This window comes from Oncorhynchus clarkii, chromosome 16, assembly GCF_045791955.1.
Source record: "Oncorhynchus clarkii lewisi isolate Uvic-CL-2024 chromosome 16, UVic_Ocla_1.0, whole genome shotgun sequence".
Classification (NCBI taxonomy): Eukaryota; Metazoa; Chordata; class Actinopteri; order Salmoniformes; family Salmonidae; genus Oncorhynchus; species Oncorhynchus clarkii.
Genome location: NC_092162.1, coordinates 59,427,185 through 59,447,031, shown reverse-complemented (window position 1 = coordinate 59,447,031; position 19,847 = coordinate 59,427,185). Strand labels below are relative to the sequence as shown.

At 43.1% G+C, this 19,847-nt stretch overlaps 1 protein-coding gene across 1 annotated transcript in view; it reads left to right on the top strand.

The window, feature by feature from the left end:
- The window catches only part of LOC139368846 (glutamate receptor interacting protein 2a), a 52,637-nt gene that overhangs the window by 26,233 nt on the left and 6,557 nt on the right, over positions 1–19,847 (top strand). The window contains exons 14-22 of the mRNA XM_071108258.1: positions 3,420–3,500; positions 3,968–4,031; positions 4,842–4,987; positions 5,654–5,798; positions 9,761–9,900; positions 13,810–13,989; positions 14,130–14,301; positions 15,420–15,534; positions 15,954–16,178. Of these exons, the coding sequence (XP_070964359.1) occupies positions 3,420–3,500; positions 3,968–4,031; positions 4,842–4,987; positions 5,654–5,798; positions 9,761–9,900; positions 13,810–13,989; positions 14,130–14,301; positions 15,420–15,534; positions 15,954–16,178 (1,268 nt within the window). The remainder of the gene's footprint in view (positions 1–3,419; positions 3,501–3,967; positions 4,032–4,841; positions 4,988–5,653; positions 5,799–9,760; positions 9,901–13,809; positions 13,990–14,129; positions 14,302–15,419; positions 15,535–15,953; positions 16,179–19,847) is intronic.

The following is a 19,847-nucleotide window of genomic DNA, read 5'->3' as shown; positions in this document are numbered from 1 at the left end:
GCAGATTTGCAGGTGTTACAGCAGGTGCAGTGAAATGCTTATGTTACTTGCTCCAACAGTGCAGTAGAATGTCGAATACACAAGTAATCTAAACAGCAAATCAAGAAATAACAATCCAAAGTAGATATATTAGTGAGCATGTGTGAGAATTGAGAATATTAATATAAATGTGTTCTGTGTAAAGACAGTATATAATTTGGAAAATGGTATGTACAGTCGTGGCCAAAAGTTGAGTGACACAAATATTAATTTTCACAAAGTCTGCTGCTTCAGTTTGTATGATGGCAATTTGCATATACTCCAGAATGTTATGAAGAGTGATCAGATGAATTGCAATTAATTGTAAAGTCCCTCTTTGCCTTGCAAATTAATTGAATCCCCCAAAAAACATTTCCACTGCATTTCAGCCCTGCCACAAAAGGACCAGCTGACATCATGTCAGTGATTCTCTCGTTAACACAGGTGTGTGTGTTGACGAGGACAAGGCTGGAGATCACTCTGTCATGCTGATTGAGTTCGAATAACAGACTGGAAGCTTCAAAAGGGGGGTGGTGCTTGGAATCATTGTTCTTCCTCTGTCAAACATGGTTACCTGCAAGGAAACACGTGCTGTCATCATTGCTTGGCACAAAAAGGGCTTCACAGGCAAGGATATTGCTGCCAGTAAGATTGAACCTAAATCAACTTTTTATCGGATCATCAAGAACTTCAAGGAGAGCGGTTCAATTGTTGTGAAGAAGGCTTCAGGGCGCCCAAGAAAGTCCAGCAGGCTCCAGGACCGTCTCCTAAAGTTGATTCAGCTGCGGGATCGGGGCACCATCAGTACAGAGCTTGCGCAGGAATGGCAACAGGCAGGTGTGAGTGCATCTGCACGCAAAGTGAGGGGAAGACTTTTGGAGGATGGCCTGGTGTCAAGAAGGGCAGCAAAGAAGCCACTTCTCTCCAGGAAAAACATCAGGGACAGACTGATATTCTGCAAAAGGTACAGGGATTGGACTGCTGAGGACTGGGGTAAAGTCATTTTCTCTGATGAATCCCCTTTCCGGTTGTTGGGGGCATCTGGAAAAAAGCTTGTCCGGAGAAGACAAGGTGAGCGCTACCATCAGTCCTGTGTCATGCCAACAGTAAAGCATCCTAAGTCCATTCATGTGTGGGGTTGCTTCTCAGCCAAGGGAGTGGGCTCACTCACAATATTGCCTAAGAACACAGCCATGAATAAAGAATGGTACCAACACATCCTCCTAGAGCAACTTCTCCCAACCATCCAGGAACAGTTTGGTGACGAACAATGCCTTTTCCAGCATGATGGAGCACCTTGCCATAAGGCAAAAGTGATAACTAAGTGGCTCGGGGAACAAAACGTCTATTTTGGATCCATGGCCAGGAAACTCCCCAGACCTTAATCCCATTAAGAACTTGTGGTCAATCCTCAAGAGGCGGGTGGACAAACCAAAACCCACAAATTCTGACAAACTCCAAGCATTGATTATGCAATAATGGGCTGCCATCAGTCAGGATGTGGCCCAGAAGTTAATTGACAGCATGCCAGGGCGAATTGCATAGATCTTGAAAAAGGGTCAACACAGCAAATATTGACTCTTTGCATCAACTTTATGTAATTGTCAATAAAAGCCTTTAATACTTATGAAATGCTTGTAATTATACTTCAGTATTCCATAGTAACATCTAACAAAAACATCTAAAGACACTGAAGCAGCAAACTTTGTGGAAATTAATATTTGTGTCATTCTCAACTTTTGGCCACGACTGTACAGTATGTACAATTGAAGTTGGAAGTTTACATACACCTTAGCCAAATACATTTAAACTCAGTTTTTCACAATTCCTGACATTTAATCCAAGTAAAAATTCCCTGTCTTAGGTCAGTTAGGATCACCACTTTATTTTAAGAATGTGAAATGTCAGAATAATAGTATAGAATGATTTACTTCAGCTTTTATTTCTTTCATCACATTCCCAGTGGGTCCGAAGTTTACATACACTCAATTAGTATTTGATAGCATTGCCTTTAAATTGTTTAAATTACGTCAAACGTAGCCTTCCACACGCTTCCCACGATAAGTTGGGTGAATTTTGACCCATTCCTCCTCACAGAGCTGGTGTAACTGAGTCAGGTTGGTAGGCCTCCTTGCTTGCACATGCTTTTTCAGTCCTACCCACACATTTTCTATAGGATTGAGGTCAGGGCTTTGTGATGGCCACTCCAATACCTTGACTTTGTTGTCCTTAAACCATTTTGCCACAACTTTGGAAGTATGCTTAGGGTCATTGTCCATTTGGAAGACCCATTTGCGACCAAGCTTTAACTTCTTGACTGATGACTTGAGATGTTGCTTCAATATATCCACATCATTTTTCTTCCGCATTTACCTTCCCCACCGTAGTCTGGCTTTTATATGGCTGATTTGGAGCCTTGGCTTCTTCCTAATGAGCGGTCTTTCAGGTTATGTCGATATCGGACTCGTTTTACTGTGGATATAGATACTTTTGTACCTGTTTCCTCCAGCATTTTACACAAGGTCCTTTGCTGTTCTGGGATTGATTTGCACTTTTCATACAAGTACGTTAATCTCTAGGAGACAGAATGCATCTCCTTCCTGAGCGGTGTGACGGCTGCGTGGTCCCATGGTGTTAATGCTTGCGTACTATTCTTTGTACAGATAAACGTGGTACCTTCAGGAGTTTGAAAATTGCTCCCAAGGATGAACTAGACTTGTGGAGGTCTACAATATTTTTTCGGGGGTCTTGGCTGATTTCTTTTGAGTTTCTCATGATGTCAAGCAGAGGCACTGTTTGAAGGTAGGCCTTAAAATACATCCACAGGTACACCTCCAATTGACTCATGATGTCAATTAGCCTCCCAGGAGCTTCTAAAGACATGACATCATTTTCTGGAATTTTCCAAGCTGTTTAAAGGCACAGTTAACTGAGTGTTGTGAACTTCTGACCCACTGGAATTGTGATACAGTGAAATAATCTTGTCTGTAAACAATTGTTGGGAAAATTACTTGTATCATGCACAAAGTAGATAGTCCTAACCGACTTACCAAAACTATAGTTTGTTAACAAGAAATGTGTGGAGTGGTTGAAACACTTAGGTTGGCGTCATTAAAACTAGTTTATGTAAACTTCCGACTTCAACTGTATATTAGGATGGGCTACAGTATGTGGAGAACACAGTGTGTATATATACACAGTGCGTAAACAACCAGTATATAAACCAGAATATGAGGTGACCAGTGTAAAATGACTATCTATATACATGGAGCATTAGTCTCAAGGTGCAGGGCAGAGAACCGGGCAGGTAGCTCGGTAGTGATGGCTGTTCAACAGTTGGATGGCCTGGTGATAGAAGCTGTTTTCTCTCTCTTATTTTCTCCCCACCCCCCACCCATTAGAATCAGTGGTTCCCAGTAGTGGCACGTTCCATGTAAAACTGCCCAAGAGGAGAGGAGTGGAACTTGGCATCACCATCAGTGGTGAGTTACCAGATGCAAACGGCAGGGGGTGACGTAACCTAACATAACAACCCTTGGCCTGCATATCTCTCTCTGTGTGGATCAATGCTCTGTGATCCATAACTGTGGCCTAGACTGTCATGAAGGCTACTGCCTCATTAAGTCTGATGAATAATAATGGTCCTCAAGCATTTATCACCTCTTTCACACTTTAATGAACCTGGAAAAGCAATGAAGGACAGTAACTCTCTGTACTACATAGAATATGTTAGTGATGTCACAGATACTGAAGCTAGTAGGGCAGGCCATCAGTTGACTTGTGATACATGCAATGCTTTTGGACTGTGTGCACTAAAGTAGAACATGCAGGGATCCAGAGCAAATAAAAATAATTTGGGCAACAGTCAACTCCTGAAAAGTGTTATTTTTATATACTGTCTGTGCATGTTATTAATGTTTAATTTAATGGTGTCTGTCTGTCTGAACAGCAAGCAAGAGACCTGACAAACCTCTGATCATCTCTGATATCAGGAAAGGAAGCATAGCCCACAGGTATGTCCAGCCTCCCAATCACATGGGGGAGATTCCTCAAACAAATTACTTGCTTTACTGCCACAGGTCTGGGGTTAGTTTCACCTGGTCAGTATACTAGTCATGAGGAGAACCAAGAATGTTTCCCAACCATGTGACCTTAAAATGATAGTTCACCCAAATGACAAAATAACTTATTGGTTTCCTTACCCTGTAAGCAGTCTATGGACAAGGTATGACTGCAATCCAGGCTTTGGTTTAGTTTCCATGGCCCCGTTTCCACAGGCTAAAGTTTTAGAGGCTCAAATCCCATTCAAGTCATGAGACCGATATTGTAATTTTTCATCTATTATGTTAAAGGCATACTTTGAGATTTTGGCCCTTTATCTACTTCTCCAGAGTCAGATGACCGCATGGGTACCATTTTTATTTCTCTCTGTCCAGTATGAAGTTAGAGGTAGTTTGGCAAGCCAATGCTAATTAGCGTTAGCACATGCTAGCAGATACCCATAGACTTCCAGTCAATGCGCTAATACTAGTTAGCATTTGCTCTAGTGCTAGTTAGCAACTTCCTTCAAACTGCACGCAGAGACATGTTATCCTTGAGTTCATCTGACTCTTGTGAGTAAATAAAAATCTCAGTGACTTAGTTGAGCTTCATAATCAATTTAAGATATTTTAGAAAAATGCTATTATCAGTCCCTTGAAATCAAGTATAAGCAGCTTTGAGATGCAAAATAAATGTCAGGTACAAACTCACACAGTATTATTAGATTTAGTTTAACTCATGTGGTTTAATTTTCTGCCCACCTCTCACCTGCCTGCTAATAGGACGGGTACATTGGAGCCAGGGGACAGGCTGCTGGCCATCGATAACGTGCGTCTGGAGAACTGCACCATGGAGGATGCTATGCACGTGCTTCAGCAGGCAGAGGACATGGTCAAGCTCCGGATCCAGAAGGACGAGGACAACGCTGGTAGGATGAACACAATCGTGCTTCAAAAATAAACATGCAGTCCTGAAGCTTATTTGCATGGAGAGGTGTGTCTAGAAGAGACGGACGGCAGGTAGCCTAGTAATTAAGAGCATTGGGCCAGTCCCCGAGATGACTAGGTGAAAAACTTGTCAATGTGCCCTTGATAAAGGCACTTACCCTAATTGCCCCTGTTAGTCGCTCTGGATAAGAGTGTCTGCTAAATGAATTAAATACAAATGTACAATAACACATTTCTACCCAATTAGGTTGAATTCCCCAGTAGAAACATATTTAGACTATCTATACATTTCTGTCTATTTAAATGACCTAATATAAACAGCGTTACATACCATTTGGTATAAGGAAGTTAGAATTTGTGATGGATGATTGTACTGTAATGCCCACTCTTATCAAATAGTTTTATGTTCAACACCATCAGAAATACTTGGTAAAATTCTATTTGAAAAATAACTGTGATTAAATATGTCATGTGGCTGCTATATTTGTCCTACAAAATGTCTACTTATACATGTTTTATTTGTGTCTCATAATGTCTCATGTTGCGTGGGAGCCGGTTTGGATGCGACCCATATTTGAGCTAGACTAGTTCATCCCTTTATGTAATTGTCATATTTTTCATGTGTATGCTCTCTCTGTCCCTGTCAGATGAGCTGGAGATGTCTGGTTCCATTATCTACACGGTGGAGCTGAAGCGTTACAACGGCCCGTTGGGTATCACCATCTCAGGCACAGAGGAGCCCTTTGACCCCATCGTTATCTCAGGCCTCACCAAGAATGGCCTGGCTGAAAGGTGAGAGGTCATGTGCCAAGGGCATGAGGTTGACTCTCCTATTATAAGAGTCGAAAAAAGGTGATGAGACTACAGACTGGCTCCGTAGGTGGGATTTTGTACACATTTAATTTGTCAAAAGCGCCTGCCTTGTCTGCTCTGCTTCATTGGTACTGATCTGTATGGAGAGGTGAAAGCAATATGGCAGATGCCCACTTACCAGGCATCTGCTTTCACTCTGGGTTTTCTATACAATTATTTAATATCAGTTTAGATAGAGGAGGCATCTTTAGACTGTTGGACTATTGAGATGCACCTTCACTCTCCTGTTATGGTTGTGATGTATGGCTGAGAGGACAACCCTACAGACTATGGTTATGGTTGTGATGTATGGCTGAGAGGAGGACCCTACAGACTATTGTTATGGTTGTGATGTATGGCTGAGAGGACAACCCTACAGACTATTGTTATGGTTGTGATGTATGGCTGAGAGGAGGACCCTACAGACTATTGTTATGGTTGTAAACTACGGCTGAGAGGAGGACCCTACAGACTATGGTTATGGTTGTGATGTATGGCTGAGAGGAGGACCCTACAGACTATTGTTATGGTTGTGATGTATGGCTGAGAGGAGGACCCTACAGACTATTGTTATGGTTGTGATGTATGGCTGAGAGGAGGACCCTACAGACTATTGTTATGGTTGTGATGTATGGCTGAGAGGAGGACCCTACAGACTATTGTTATGGTTGTGATGTATGGCTGAGTGGAGGACCCTACAGACTATTGTTATGGTTGTGATGTATGGCTGAGAGGAGGACCCTACACACTATTGTTATGGTTGTGATGTTTGGCTGAGAGGACAACCCTACAGACTATGGTTATGGTTGTGATGTATGGCTGAGAGGAGGACCCTACAGACTATTGTTATGGTTGTGATGTATGGCTGAGAGGACAACCCTACAGACTATGGTTATGGTTGTGATGTATGGCTGAGAGGAGGACCCTACAGACTATTGTTATGGTTGTGATGTATGGCTGAGAGGAGGACCCTACAGACTTGTTATGGTTGTAAAGTATGGCTGAGAGGAGGACCCTACAGACTATGGTTATGGTTGTGATGTTTGGCTGAGAGGAGGACCCTACAGACTATGGTTATGGTTGTGATGTATGGCTGAGTGGAGGACCCTACAGACTATGGTTATGGTTGTGATGTTTGGCTGAGAGGAGGACCCTACAGACTTGTTATGGTTGTGATGTTTGGCTGAGAGGAGGACCCTACAGACTTGTTATGGTTGTGATGTATGGCTGAGAGGACAACCCTACAGACTATGGTTATGGTTGTGATGTATGGCTGAGAGGAGGACCCTACAGACTATGGTTATGGTTGTGATGTATGGCTGAGAGGAGGACCCTACAGACTATGGTTATGGTTGTGATGTATGGCTGAGAGGAGGACCCTACAGACTATTGTTATGGTTGTGATGTATGGCTGAGAGGACAACCCTACAGACTATGGTTATGGTTGTGATGTTTGGCTGAGAGGAGGACCCTACAGACTATTGTTATGGTTGTGATGTATGGCTGAGAGGACAACCCTACAGACTATGGTTATGGTTGTAATGTATGGCTGAGAGGAGGACCCTACAGACTATTGTTATGGTTGTGATGTTTGGCTGAGAGGACAACCCTACAGACTATTGTTATGGTTGTGATGTATGGCTGAGAGGAGGACCCTTCAGACTATTGTTATGGTTGTGATGTATGGCTGAGAGGACAACCCTACAGACTATTGTTATGGTTGTGATGTATGGCTGAGAGGACAACCCTACAGACTATTGTTATGGTTGTGATGTATGGCTGAGAGGAGGACCCTACAGACTATGGTTATGGTTGTGATGTATGGCTGAGAGGAGGACCCTACAGACTATTGTTATGGTTGTGATGTATGGCTGAGAGGACAACCCTACAGACTATGGTTATGGTTGTGATGTATGGCTGAGAGGAGGACCCTACAGACTATTGTTATGGTTGTGATGTATGGCTGAGTGGAGGACCCTACAGACTATTGTTATGGTTGTGATGTTTGGCTGAGAGGAAGACCCTACAGACTATTGTTATGGTTGTGATGTATGGCTGAGTGGAGGACCCTACAGACTATTGTTATGGTTGTGATGTATGGCTGAGAGGAGGACCCTACAGACTATTGTTATGGTTGTGATGTATGGCTGAGAGGAGGACCCTACAGACAATTGTGATGGTGGGAGTTTGATTCACTGTCAATCATTGGCCTGTGTTGCCCACTAGAGTGGATATCTGTGGAAACAGCAAGCCCTCAAAGCCTCACTGTGATATTTAAAATATATCAATAAACAATAGTATGGTCTGTTGTTTGTCTGTCAGCCCTTTATTACTGTCTGGTCAAACTGGACAGCCAGGCAGTTTTAAGGTCACAACCACACAGAAAAGCTTAGGAAACTGGGGAGATATCAGCACTCTCTGAAATGGGACTCTCTAAGATGGGGAGATATCAGCACTTTCTGATAGCCTTCATCACCTTCTCATTACAGCCCAACCAATATATTGTTTCACCAATATTATTGGCCTTTTACCAATATATCGATATCTTCCGATAATTCCACAGATTTTTTTTCAATAAATAGGATGAAAAAGGCAAAAATGGATTGACGCTGGCCCAGGAAAATTGTTTCTTCTCTAGAAGATTTGATTCATGAAATTGTGAAATCAATGACTCTTATTGGCATCGTAACAATGATCGTCAGAGGAGTTTGACTGCAAGTTCCAACAGAATCATCTATATTCACAACAGCCTTATTTCCCTGACCGTGTTTCCCTAGGCAGTATAGGCGTGCCGCAAAGTGGCATGAGATATCCTTAGTGTTGGCACACAAAACAGAAAAGTCTTAGAATGTTGTAACTAGATGTCCATACACGTTGAGGATATTACATCATGTAATAGCATCATGCCATGTGATGACATGTAACATCCTCAACGTGTATGGACATGTAGTTACAACATTCTAAGACTTTTCTGTTGGTTTTAAGTGGTTTGAACAACCAATTACCGATGTTGTAACGTTGACTATCATTAAATGTGAAGCCTGTATATTATGAAATCAGTTCTCTGTGTAATTTAATTATATGATTAAACTAATAATTTAACTTTAGATTTCTTCACCATTTCATCGTGGGGATGATCTCCACGTTTTCTGCTCTTGTCCTTTGGTAGAGTTGCCAACCATTTCAGCATGTAGTGACAGCTCCATGTTTTCTGATCTCAATGTACATTTTGTCGGGAGTCCTTTATAAGCACTCGTCTTGGAGGGCGGTTCCATGACGTTTGGGGTATAATGTCTGTCCTCACGGGGGTGTGGCCACACTAGTTATGACTTTATATGAAAACCCGTACTATCTTTAAGAAGGCTAACATCACATTTCATCTTTTCAAAAGTATTCCTATACTCAATAATTTATTTTATACAACATTCAGATCCATAATTGGGAAGTGTATACAAACAAAGAAACAGTCATGTGTGTCTTCTGTCCTTCATGACATCACCAAATGAAACAAACTCTTCATGACTGTTCCTTAAGTGTCCATGGACCACTCCAACTTCTTGGAATACAGAAATACTGCTAAATTATTCCACCTTTTAACGTTACCATACTGCAAAGTCTTTCTTTGTGGTGACAAAGGGATTCTCCACCTTCATTTGGGCAGAGTGGGGAAGGGAGTTTCGGTATTTACGTCCATCATAAACCTGTGGTGAGAGAGGGGGGCTGCTATGATCCTCACCCAAAAAGGGCGCGTCGTGACACCAATTACCGTGTTGCTTTATTATCCATTGTTTATTATATGCTGGATATGTTTGTTGTAGTTTTGTACCCTTGGAAATGACAATGTTTTCAGTGGCATCCTCCTCCTTCAAAGGGATACAAATATTGTCTTCTAATGTTTGTAGGACTGGTGCCATCCATATAGGGGACCGTGTCTTGGCCATTAACTGTGTGAGTCTGAAGGGGAAACCACTGAGTGAGGCCATCCATCTGCTCCAGATGGCCGGAGAGACTGTCACCCTCAAGATAAAAAAACGTCAAGACGGTATGTATCGTTATTGTTAAGTTAATTCAATTGATTTTTAAAAAGTATGCATGGAAGGGGATGTGAAGCCTCCTTTATTGAAGACTGATTGGATGGAAGGAAAGACTGCCATCGTTGGATTTGATGTTGACAAACTGAATATTCTCTCGATATGATTTTTTGGGGGTCCCATACTGATTTAGATTTTGGGGGGGACAAAGCTTACCTATACCGATATATCTGCCGATATGCAGTTTTACAGTGGAGAAATTAGTGTAATTTTTCTGTTCCGAGTTCCATCTCCGGCCCCACGCTTAAGGTGGTGTCCATTGCCAAAGGGACAAGCACATCTGACATTACCACCGAAGGGAACCGGAGGCTCTTCATGATGAACCGTCTTCGCCACTTCACCATCCCCCTGAAGACCTTCTGGCAGTCTACACCTGCTTTGTCCATCCAGTGCTCGAGTACACCGCTCCGGTATGGCACCCATGTGTCACAACCAATTTGACAAGGTCCAACGAAGTGCAACCAAAATCAACATGGGCCCCACCTACACCCCCTACGACTCTGCATGCAATGACCTGGGCTTACAGACCTTGGAATCCTGCCGCACCTGCCTCTGCTGATCCTTTGGCCCAGACGCTTGTATAATCCCAGGATTACAGTATATGGCTGCCTCCGACGAGAGGCCATGTCATTAGCCGATCTACCTGATCCAGTCACAAACTGAACTTTGACAGACACTACAACAGCCATATATCTTACATTGAGAGATTGCTTAGTGCTGCTTGACTGTAATGTTGTATACGAAATCTTAATTTGTATTTGATTTACTTACATAGGTCTATGTATGCTGCAATTCAGCTTTTAGCTGCAAACGTGTACAGTACAATTCAAATAACTTTAAATATATGTATTTATTTATTTAACCTTTTATTTAACCAGGCAAGTCAGTTAAGAACATTCTTATTGACAATGACGGCCTACCAAAAGGCAAAAGGCCTTCTGCGGGGGCGGGGCCTGGAATTATACAAATAAATACAATATAAATATAAATATAGGACACAACACTACATGAAGAGAGACCTAAGACGACAACATAACAAGGCGGCAAAACATGACAACACAGCATGGTAGCAACACAACATGACAACCACATTGTAGCAACACAACATGGTAGTTGCACAAAAACATGATACAAACATTGTTGGGCAAAGTCAACAGCACAAAGGTCAAGAAGGTAGAGACAACAGCCACAACTGTCAGTAAGAGTGTCCACGATTGAGTCTTTGAATGAAGAGATTTGAGATTAAACTGTCCAGTTTGAGTGTTTGTTGCAGTAGCTAACTGAAAAGCGGAGCGACCCAAGGATGTGTGCGCTTTGGGGACCAGAATGTGACTGGCAGAACGGGTGTTGTATGTGGAGGATAAGGGCTGCAGTATATATCTCAGAAAGGGAGGAGTTAGGCCTAAGAGGGTTTTATAAATATGCTTCAACCAGTGGGTCTTGGGACGAGTATACAGAGATGACGAGTTTTCAGAGGAGTATAGAGTGCAGTGATGTGTCCTATAAAGAGCATTGGTGGCAAATCTGATGGCCGAATGGTAAAGAACATCTAGCCGCTCGAGAGCACCCTTAACTGCCGATCTATAAATTGTCTCAGTAATCTAGCATGGGTAGGATGGTCATCTGAATCAGGGTTAGTTTGGCAGCTGGGGAGAAAGAGGAATGATTACGATAGAGGAAACCAAGTCTAGATTTAACTTTAGCCTGCAGCTTTGATATGTGCTGAGAGAAGGACAGTGTACTGTCTAGCCAAACTCCAAAGTACTTGTATGAGGTGACTACCACAAGCTCCAAACCCTCAGGGATAGTAATCACACCAGTGGAAAAAGGGGCATTCTTCTTCCCAAACCACAAGACCTTTGTTTTGGAGGTGTTCAGAACAAGTTTAAGGGTAGAGAAAGCTTGTTGGACACTAAGAAAGCTTTGTTGTAGAGCATTTAACACAAAATCCGGGGAGGGGCCAGCTGAGTATAAGACTATCATCTGCTTATACAGTTTAAGTCGGAAGTTTACATACACTTAGGTTGGAGTCAATAAAACTTGTTTTTTCAACCACTCCACACATTTCTTGTTATCAAACTATAGTTTTGGCAAGTCGGTTAGGACATCTACTTTGTGCATGACACAAGTAAAGTTTACATACACCTTAGCCAAATATATTTAAATTCAGTTTTTAACAATTCCTGACATTTAATCCTAGTAAATATTCCCTGTTTTAGGTCAGTTATGATCAACACCTTATTTTAAGAATGTGAAATGTCAGAATAATAGTGCAGAAATTTATTTCAGCTTTTATTTCTTTCATCACGTTCTCAGTGGGTCAGAAGTTTACATACACTCGATTAGTATTTGGTAGCATTGTGTTTAAATTGTTCAACTTGGGTCAAACGTTTCGGTAGCCTTCCACAAGCTTCCCACAATAAATTGGTTGAATTTTGGCCCATTCCATTCCTTGTTTCATCAGACCAGAGGACATTTCTCCAAAAAGTACGATCTTTGTCCCCATGTGCAGTTGCAAACCGTAGTCTGGCTTTTTTTATGGCAGTTTGGAGCAGTGGCTTCTTCCTTGCTGAGCGGCCTTTCAGGTTATGTCGATATAGGACACGTTTTACTGTGGATATAGATACTTTTGTACCTGTTTCCTCCATTATCTTAACGAGGTCCTTTGCTGCTGTTCTCGGATTAATTTGAGCTTTTTGCACCGAAATAAGTACTCCAGAAGACCGAACGTGTCTCCTTCCTGAGCGTTATGACTGCTGCGTGGTCCCATGGTGTTTATACATGTGTACTATTGGAGGTCTACTATTGAAAACAATTCTGACGTCTTGGCTGATTTCTTTTGATTTTCCCATGAGGTCAAGCAAAGAGGCACTGAGTTTGAAGGTAGGCCTTGAAATACATCCACAGGTACACCTCCAATTGACTCAAATGATGTCAATTAGTCTATCAGAAGCTTCTGAAGCCATGACATAATTTTCTGGAATTTTCCAAGCTGTTTAAAGGCACAGTCAATTTAGTGTATGTAAACTTCTGACCGACTGGAATTGTGATACAGTGAATTTTAAGTGAAATAATCTGTCTGTAAACAATTGTTGGAAAAATTACTTGTCATGCACACAGTAGATGTCCTAACCGACTTGCCAAAACTATAGTTCAACAAGAAATTAGTAGTGGTTGAAAAATGAGTTTTAATGACTCCAACCTAAGTGTATGTTAACTTCCGACTTCAACTGTCTGTGTATGTATGTGCAGTGCCTTGCGAAAGTATTCGGCCCCCTTGAACTTTGCGACCTTTTGACACATTTCAGGCTTCAAACATAAAGATATAAAACTGTATTTTTTTGTGAAGAATCAACAACAAGTGGGACACAATCATGAAGTGGAACGACATTTATTGGATATTTCAAACTTTTTTAACAAATCAAAAACTGAAAAATTGGGCTTGCAAAATTTTAAAAAATGTGCTTCCCACAGTTCCCACATTATTGAAACACACAGGAAACTGTTAAGCTTGAAAACCTCAGCAGCGTTGCTGTTCTTGACACAAACCGATGCACCTGGCACCTGCTATCATACCCCGTTCAAAGGCACTTCAATCTTTTATCTTCCCTCTCTACATGGCACACATACACAATCCATGTCTCAAGGCTTTAAAAATCCTCCTTTAGCCTGTCTCCTCTTCATCTGCACTGATTGAAGTGGATTTATCAAGTGACATCAATAAGGAATCATAGCTTTAACCTGGTCTGTCTGTCATGGAAGGAGCAGGTTTTCTTAATGTTTTGTACCCTCAGTGTATTTTATTACATAATTGAGTTATGATTCTCACTTAACTCTCCACTGACTTTGTTCCCATGCAGAATCAGATGTGCAGCAGATGTCGGAGCAAGCAGGGTTCCTGAGCGACACAGAGGATGAGCTGACTGACTCTCAGAAGACCAGTAAACATTCAGGGGTGTACTCTGCCACCGTGCCCAGCATGGACTCTGCCATGAGCTCCTGGGACGGCTCCGGCATCGACGCTGACTATGGCAGCCAAGGTGAGGACAGAACATGTTTACCAGTTTAGACAACCAGTTTAGGTCACTTTAGGTTAATATGCTCACATGACTCTCCTGAAATCAATTGTTGGGTGTGTAGAAAGTTGTTTTTTTTGTTTGTTTTTGTTGCTTGTGTGCAGGAACGTATCTCCACAGAGCTGCAGATTTGACTTTCCAGCCTAATGAGTGGAGACGCACCAAACCTCCCAGGACCCAACCCAACTCCATCTCCACTGGCCTTACCGGCCTTACCCACCACTCCCACCTCTACGATGGGAGATACACTGAGGATGACTGGGATACGGCTGCTGGGTGAGTGCCTACTTTAGGCTAACAGGATACAGCAAGTATAAGACACTACAGTGAAATTATTACTTGCAAGCTCTTGCAAACAGCAGTATTCAGTATCAAAGTGAGAGGACATTATATAAAGGAAGGAGACACGAGAAATATGAAGAGAAAGAACACGAGAATGCATGCTATATACAGGGTCCGTGCCAGTACCATGATTACAATGAGCATGGGGTACTGCTGCCTGGTTCCGGGGCTGTTTGTGCTTTTTCCAAGTCATAAAGCACATAATACAGATCTGGCTAATGGATTTGATAGTTGTAATAATTTGTTTCATTCTGTGGCTTTCAGTGTTCTTTTTTCCTTTTAATCTACGTGTATGCCTTCTGTATGCCTTCATGTATGTAAGCAATGATCATAAATGTTGAAGCGAGATACAAAAAAATCTGTCTTTCAAGTCTGGTTTAGTCTAAAACTCTATGTATTGATTCACTGACAGCTATTGATTTGGAAAGTGAATCCAATAAATCTGCAATGTCACTCAAATATTTGGATTTAGAATGTTTTTCTAAATCACCACAGTTGTTTCATTCCTCCATTTTATCTGCTCCTATCTGTGCTTTTTCTCCCTTTCTCAGGTACTCTCTCTCTCATCTGCTTTACTAACTGCACGTGAGGCTCCTGGTGTTTCACATAAACGTGTATTTTTCTGTCGCTTTTTGTCTTCACCAAACCTGCCCCTCTAAAACACCCAAAGGCCCCATGGACACACCTCTGCCTTGTCTGTTGCCTCACTCTTAACTCTTCACTTGATTTTTTTCTGAACTTTTGTGTCCCTCACTGCCACAAACTGTCTACACCCTAAGGCTTTTTGAGTGCTTAACTTTTAAACGATGAACTATCTGCATGAAGACTCTTTCTATTCTAAGGGACTACACTGTTCTGTGTTAGAGAGAGCGTTTACTCTTGCCCTCACTGAGGCCTGAAAGGTTTTTAAAGGACCTCTCAACGTCATGCAGTCCATTGCCTGCATTACCCACGCTGCTTTGCAGGCAACAACTGTTTCAAACCAGTCTCAAAACACCCCAGTCTCTGGACAGCAAGACTCCTCTCATGTTCTGGTTCCTGCATTGTCATAGATACGCCAGCCCCCCTAGTTACCATGGCACCCGGAAACAGGAGGATAGCTTCTGGTCCCAGGCACTGCAGGACCTAGAGACCTGCGGCCAATCAGAGATACTCAGGGAGCTGGAGGTAAGCTCCCTCTATCTGTCCCAATCTGCTACTAAAATAACCAATTGGGGCGGCAGGTAGCCTAGTGGTTAGAGCGTTGGACCAATAACTGAAAGGTTGCTTAATCGAATCCCCGAGCTGACAATGTAAAAATCTGTCGTACTGCCCCTGAACAAGGAGGTTAATCCACTGTCCTGGGCCGTCATTGGAAATAAGAATTTGTTCTTAACTGACTTGCCTAGTTAAATAAAATGCAAATAAATAAAAGCCTGATTGTCTAGACCGTCCAGACTCCTGCTGCCACTTTGATCATTGGAGGCATTGGCACAAAGCCTCTCTATTAAATCAAGCTGTGAGTGTGCATGTCTTCAGTTATACATGTATATCATGTTATTTTATTCACACACCTGTAATTTAACAATCCTCTTGTCTTCTCCCAGGCGTCCATGACTGGCAGCACTCTCAGCCTGTATCTGGAGGAAACGAGGTCCCAGGATGACTCGGTGCTACAGAGCAGAATCAGTCCTGTGAAGAGGGGTCCCATTCATGACGAGCCCAAAACCAAAAGCAACCTGCAGAGATCAAACAGGACCAGGGACACACCACCCAGGGGGAGAGGGGAGCCCCAGGAGACCAGCTCCCCTACAACCCTGGAACTACTGAAGGTACATGGCAGGATTGGAGGCAGCATCTCAATTCCGTTAATTTAGGAAGTGCATTGAAGTTCCTATTCAAGAACTGAAAAATAATCTGAATTTCAGACTTGTACAAAAGGCCAGCCTTCTCAATCTGATTGGCCTGCAGCCCTGTCAATCACTCTTCATACCTCTGTTCACCTCTGTTCGCTTGGACACATTCCAGGGCTCCAGCCCCACATACCTTGTGCTAGATTGTGTTCACTTGCCGTCTCAAGAAGAAACAAGTATTTTGTAATGACAGGACTTCAACATGCTGTTTGCCTATCTTCAAGTGTTGTGCATCCATCGAACATGTAAGTATTGTGAAATATGTATAGATGTGCAATGTCTGACCCAGGACGAGGCCTATTTGTTTGGCTTTGATTGTTTCAGAGTGAAGTTTGTTATGGTTAGCTTGTAGCTAATGCTAGCGCTATTGTTATTCATGCATGTCTTTGTATTGCCATATTATAAGTAGCCTATTGCATTTCAACACGTGTTGCTATACCTTTGCATTCGTTTATGTTCATATTATGCCACAATTTTATCTTTGGATTATTGTATTGCATGTACAGTACCAGTCAAAAGTTTGGACACCTACTCATTCAAGGGTTTTTCTTTATTTTTACTATTTTCTACATTGTAGAATAGTGAAGACATCAAAACTGAGATTCTTCAAAATATCCACCGTTTGCCTTGATGACAGCTTTGAACAATATCGGCATACTCTCAACTCGCTTCACCTAGAATGCTTTTCCAACAGTCTTGAAGTAGTTCCCACATATGCTGAGCACTTGTTGGCTGCTTTTCCTTCACTGTGCAGTCCAACTCCTCCCAAGCCATCTCAATTGGGTTGAGGTCAGGTGATTGTGGAGGCCAGATCTTCTGTTGCAGCACTCCATCACTCTCCTTCTTGATCAAATTACCCTTACACAGCCTTGAGGTGTGTTTGGTCATTGTCCTGTTGAAAAACAAATGATAGTCCCACTAAACACTATAGCAGCCATGCTGGTTTGCCTTGAATTCTTAATGAATCACTGACAGTGTCCATGCGTCACGGTAGAAACCACACATGCGAAGATCCATCAGTTCACCTACTTTGCGTCACAAAGACACGGCGGTTGAAACCAAAAATCTCAAATTTGGACTCATCAGACCAAAAGACAGATTTCCACAGGTCTAATGTACATTGCGCATGTTTCTTGGCCCAAGCAAGTCTCTTCTTCTTATTGGTGTCCTTAAGTAGTGGTTTCTTTGCAGCAATTCGACTATGAAGGCCTGATTCAGTCTCCTCTGAACAGTTGATGTTGAAGTGCGTCTGTTACTTGCGTCTGTTACTCTGTGAAGCATTTATTTGTGCTGAAATTTGATGCTGGTAACTGAAGAAATGAATTTATCCTCTGCAGCAGAGGTAACTTTGGGTCTTCCTTTCCTGTGGTGGTGCTCATGAGAACCCGTTTCATCATCAGTGCTTGGTGGTTTTTGCAACTGCACTTGAAGAAACTTTCAAAGTTCTTGACATTTAACGCCTTGACTGAACTTCATGTCTTAAGGTAATGATGGACTGTCGTTTCTCTTTGCTTATTTGAGCTTTTCTTGCCATAATATGGGCTTGGTATTTTACCAAATAGGGCTATCTTCTGTATACCACCCCTACCTTGTCACAACAAAACTGATTGGCTGAAACACATTAAGAAGTAAAGAAATTCCACAAATGAACTTGAAATGCATTCCAGGTGACTACCTCATGAAGCTGGTTGAGAGAATGCCAAGAGTGTGCAAAGCTGTCATCAAGGCAAAGGGTGGCTACTTTGAATAATCTCAAATATAAAATCTATTTTTGTTTAAAAAAAATTGTTACTACATGATTCCATATGTGTTATTTCATAGTTTTGATGTCTCCACAATTATTTTACAATGTACAAAAACCTTGGAATGAGTAGGTGTCCAAACTTTTGACTGGTACTGTGTTTCTATTTCTTAGTCTCTTTTAAGTGGATCCTAATGCTTGTATTGTTTCTCCATTTTTAGAACCACACAACAATATAAAGAACATTATTGGAATCAGCTGTGTCGGTGTGCGCGCGTGGTGGTGACCAAATGTTCAGTATGGGCCTCAGCATGGACAACACTGTAGTGAGAAGAACCTAAGCAATCAGCATAAGTTACTAGCGGGTGAGGGCATTCACAGCCGAGCTCCTGTTAGCCAATTTTTTTCATTTTTAATTTAGCTACCAATAGTTTAAAAAAAAAATTCGAGACAGATTCTAACCTGCTATAGTTAAGATGTTGAGGTACCCAAAGAGGAGTTTGTGCGTCTCACCACGAGACAACCATCACCACCCACCTCAGCCCACCCCCGCCATACGAAGCGGTCACGCACCTGAGCCTTCCTCACTTTCTCATCCAAGAGACCCTGGCCTTCTCAGTGGTGAGTGACCACACCCTCTCCAGTTAGGAGCTGCAGAGGGACTACTGATCTATGAGCAGGAAGAGCTCAGGAGGGCATACTCTAGGTCCTCCCGGCCTGAGTCACCACCACAGGAGCACCATTACTGCTGTTATTCTCCTGACCGCAACCGCTCTAGGCCCCCCTGGCTAGAGCCATCGTTATGGCCTCAGAAGCACCACCACTGCTGATACTTCCATAGTCAGCCCGGCTGCTTACCTGAGAGACTCTACTCCAGGCCTCCCCGGCCAGAGTGTTCACCACCTCAATGGGAGCATTGGGACTTCTACTACGTTCCGAAGTGGCCCACAAGGCGTAGTCGCTCCAGTCCCTACCCGGCTGGAGCCTACGTATGTTTTTTAACATTTTTATATATATTTTTTACATCCCTTTTTCTCCCCAATTTTGTGGTATCCAATTGGTAGTTAGTCTTGTCCCATCGCTACAACTACCGTACGGACTTGGGAGAGGCGAAGGTCGAGAGCCGTGCGTCCTCCTAAACACAACCCAACCAAGCCGTGCTGCTTCTTGACACAATGCCCATTTACCCACAAGCAAGCCGCACCAATGTGTCGGAGGAAACACCGTACACCTAGTGACCGTGTCAGCGTGCACTGCACCCGGCCCACCACAGGAGTCGCTAGTGTGCAATGGGACAAGTACATCCCTGCCGGCCAAACCCTCCCCTAACCCGGACAATGCTGGGCCAATTGTGCGCCGCCCCATGGGTCTCCCGGTCGGGGCTGGCTGCGACAGAGCCTGGACTCGAACCCAGAATCTCTAGTGGCACACCACTTAGACCACAGCGCGTCGGGAACACCTCCTGGTCCAGATCCCAAGCCAAGCTGTGGATTCTATGCCTGCTCCTAGTATGTAACCACAGCCTGCAGCTACTGGCAAGGTTAAGTGCAGGCTTATCCACCCCGGGTTGCCAGCACCATGCTAATTACAGCCCCAAGGGTCCTGCTACCGCCAGACCTACCAGATGTCGCTTCGGGACTCGCGCCACATCCAGTGTCCCACCAGAAGTCACCCCTGGTGTCCCACCTGACCTAGATGTCCAGTTCCCTTCCCTCCTGGTAGGGTCAGAGATTCAGTTTCCTGCCTACCTGGAAGCTGTTAAGTGTTCAGGCTTAGAGCCCGGCTCACTGTCTCCAGACGGTCAGCTCTCGGTCCCTTGCACTATGTCAGCCATGCTAGGTCTGTCT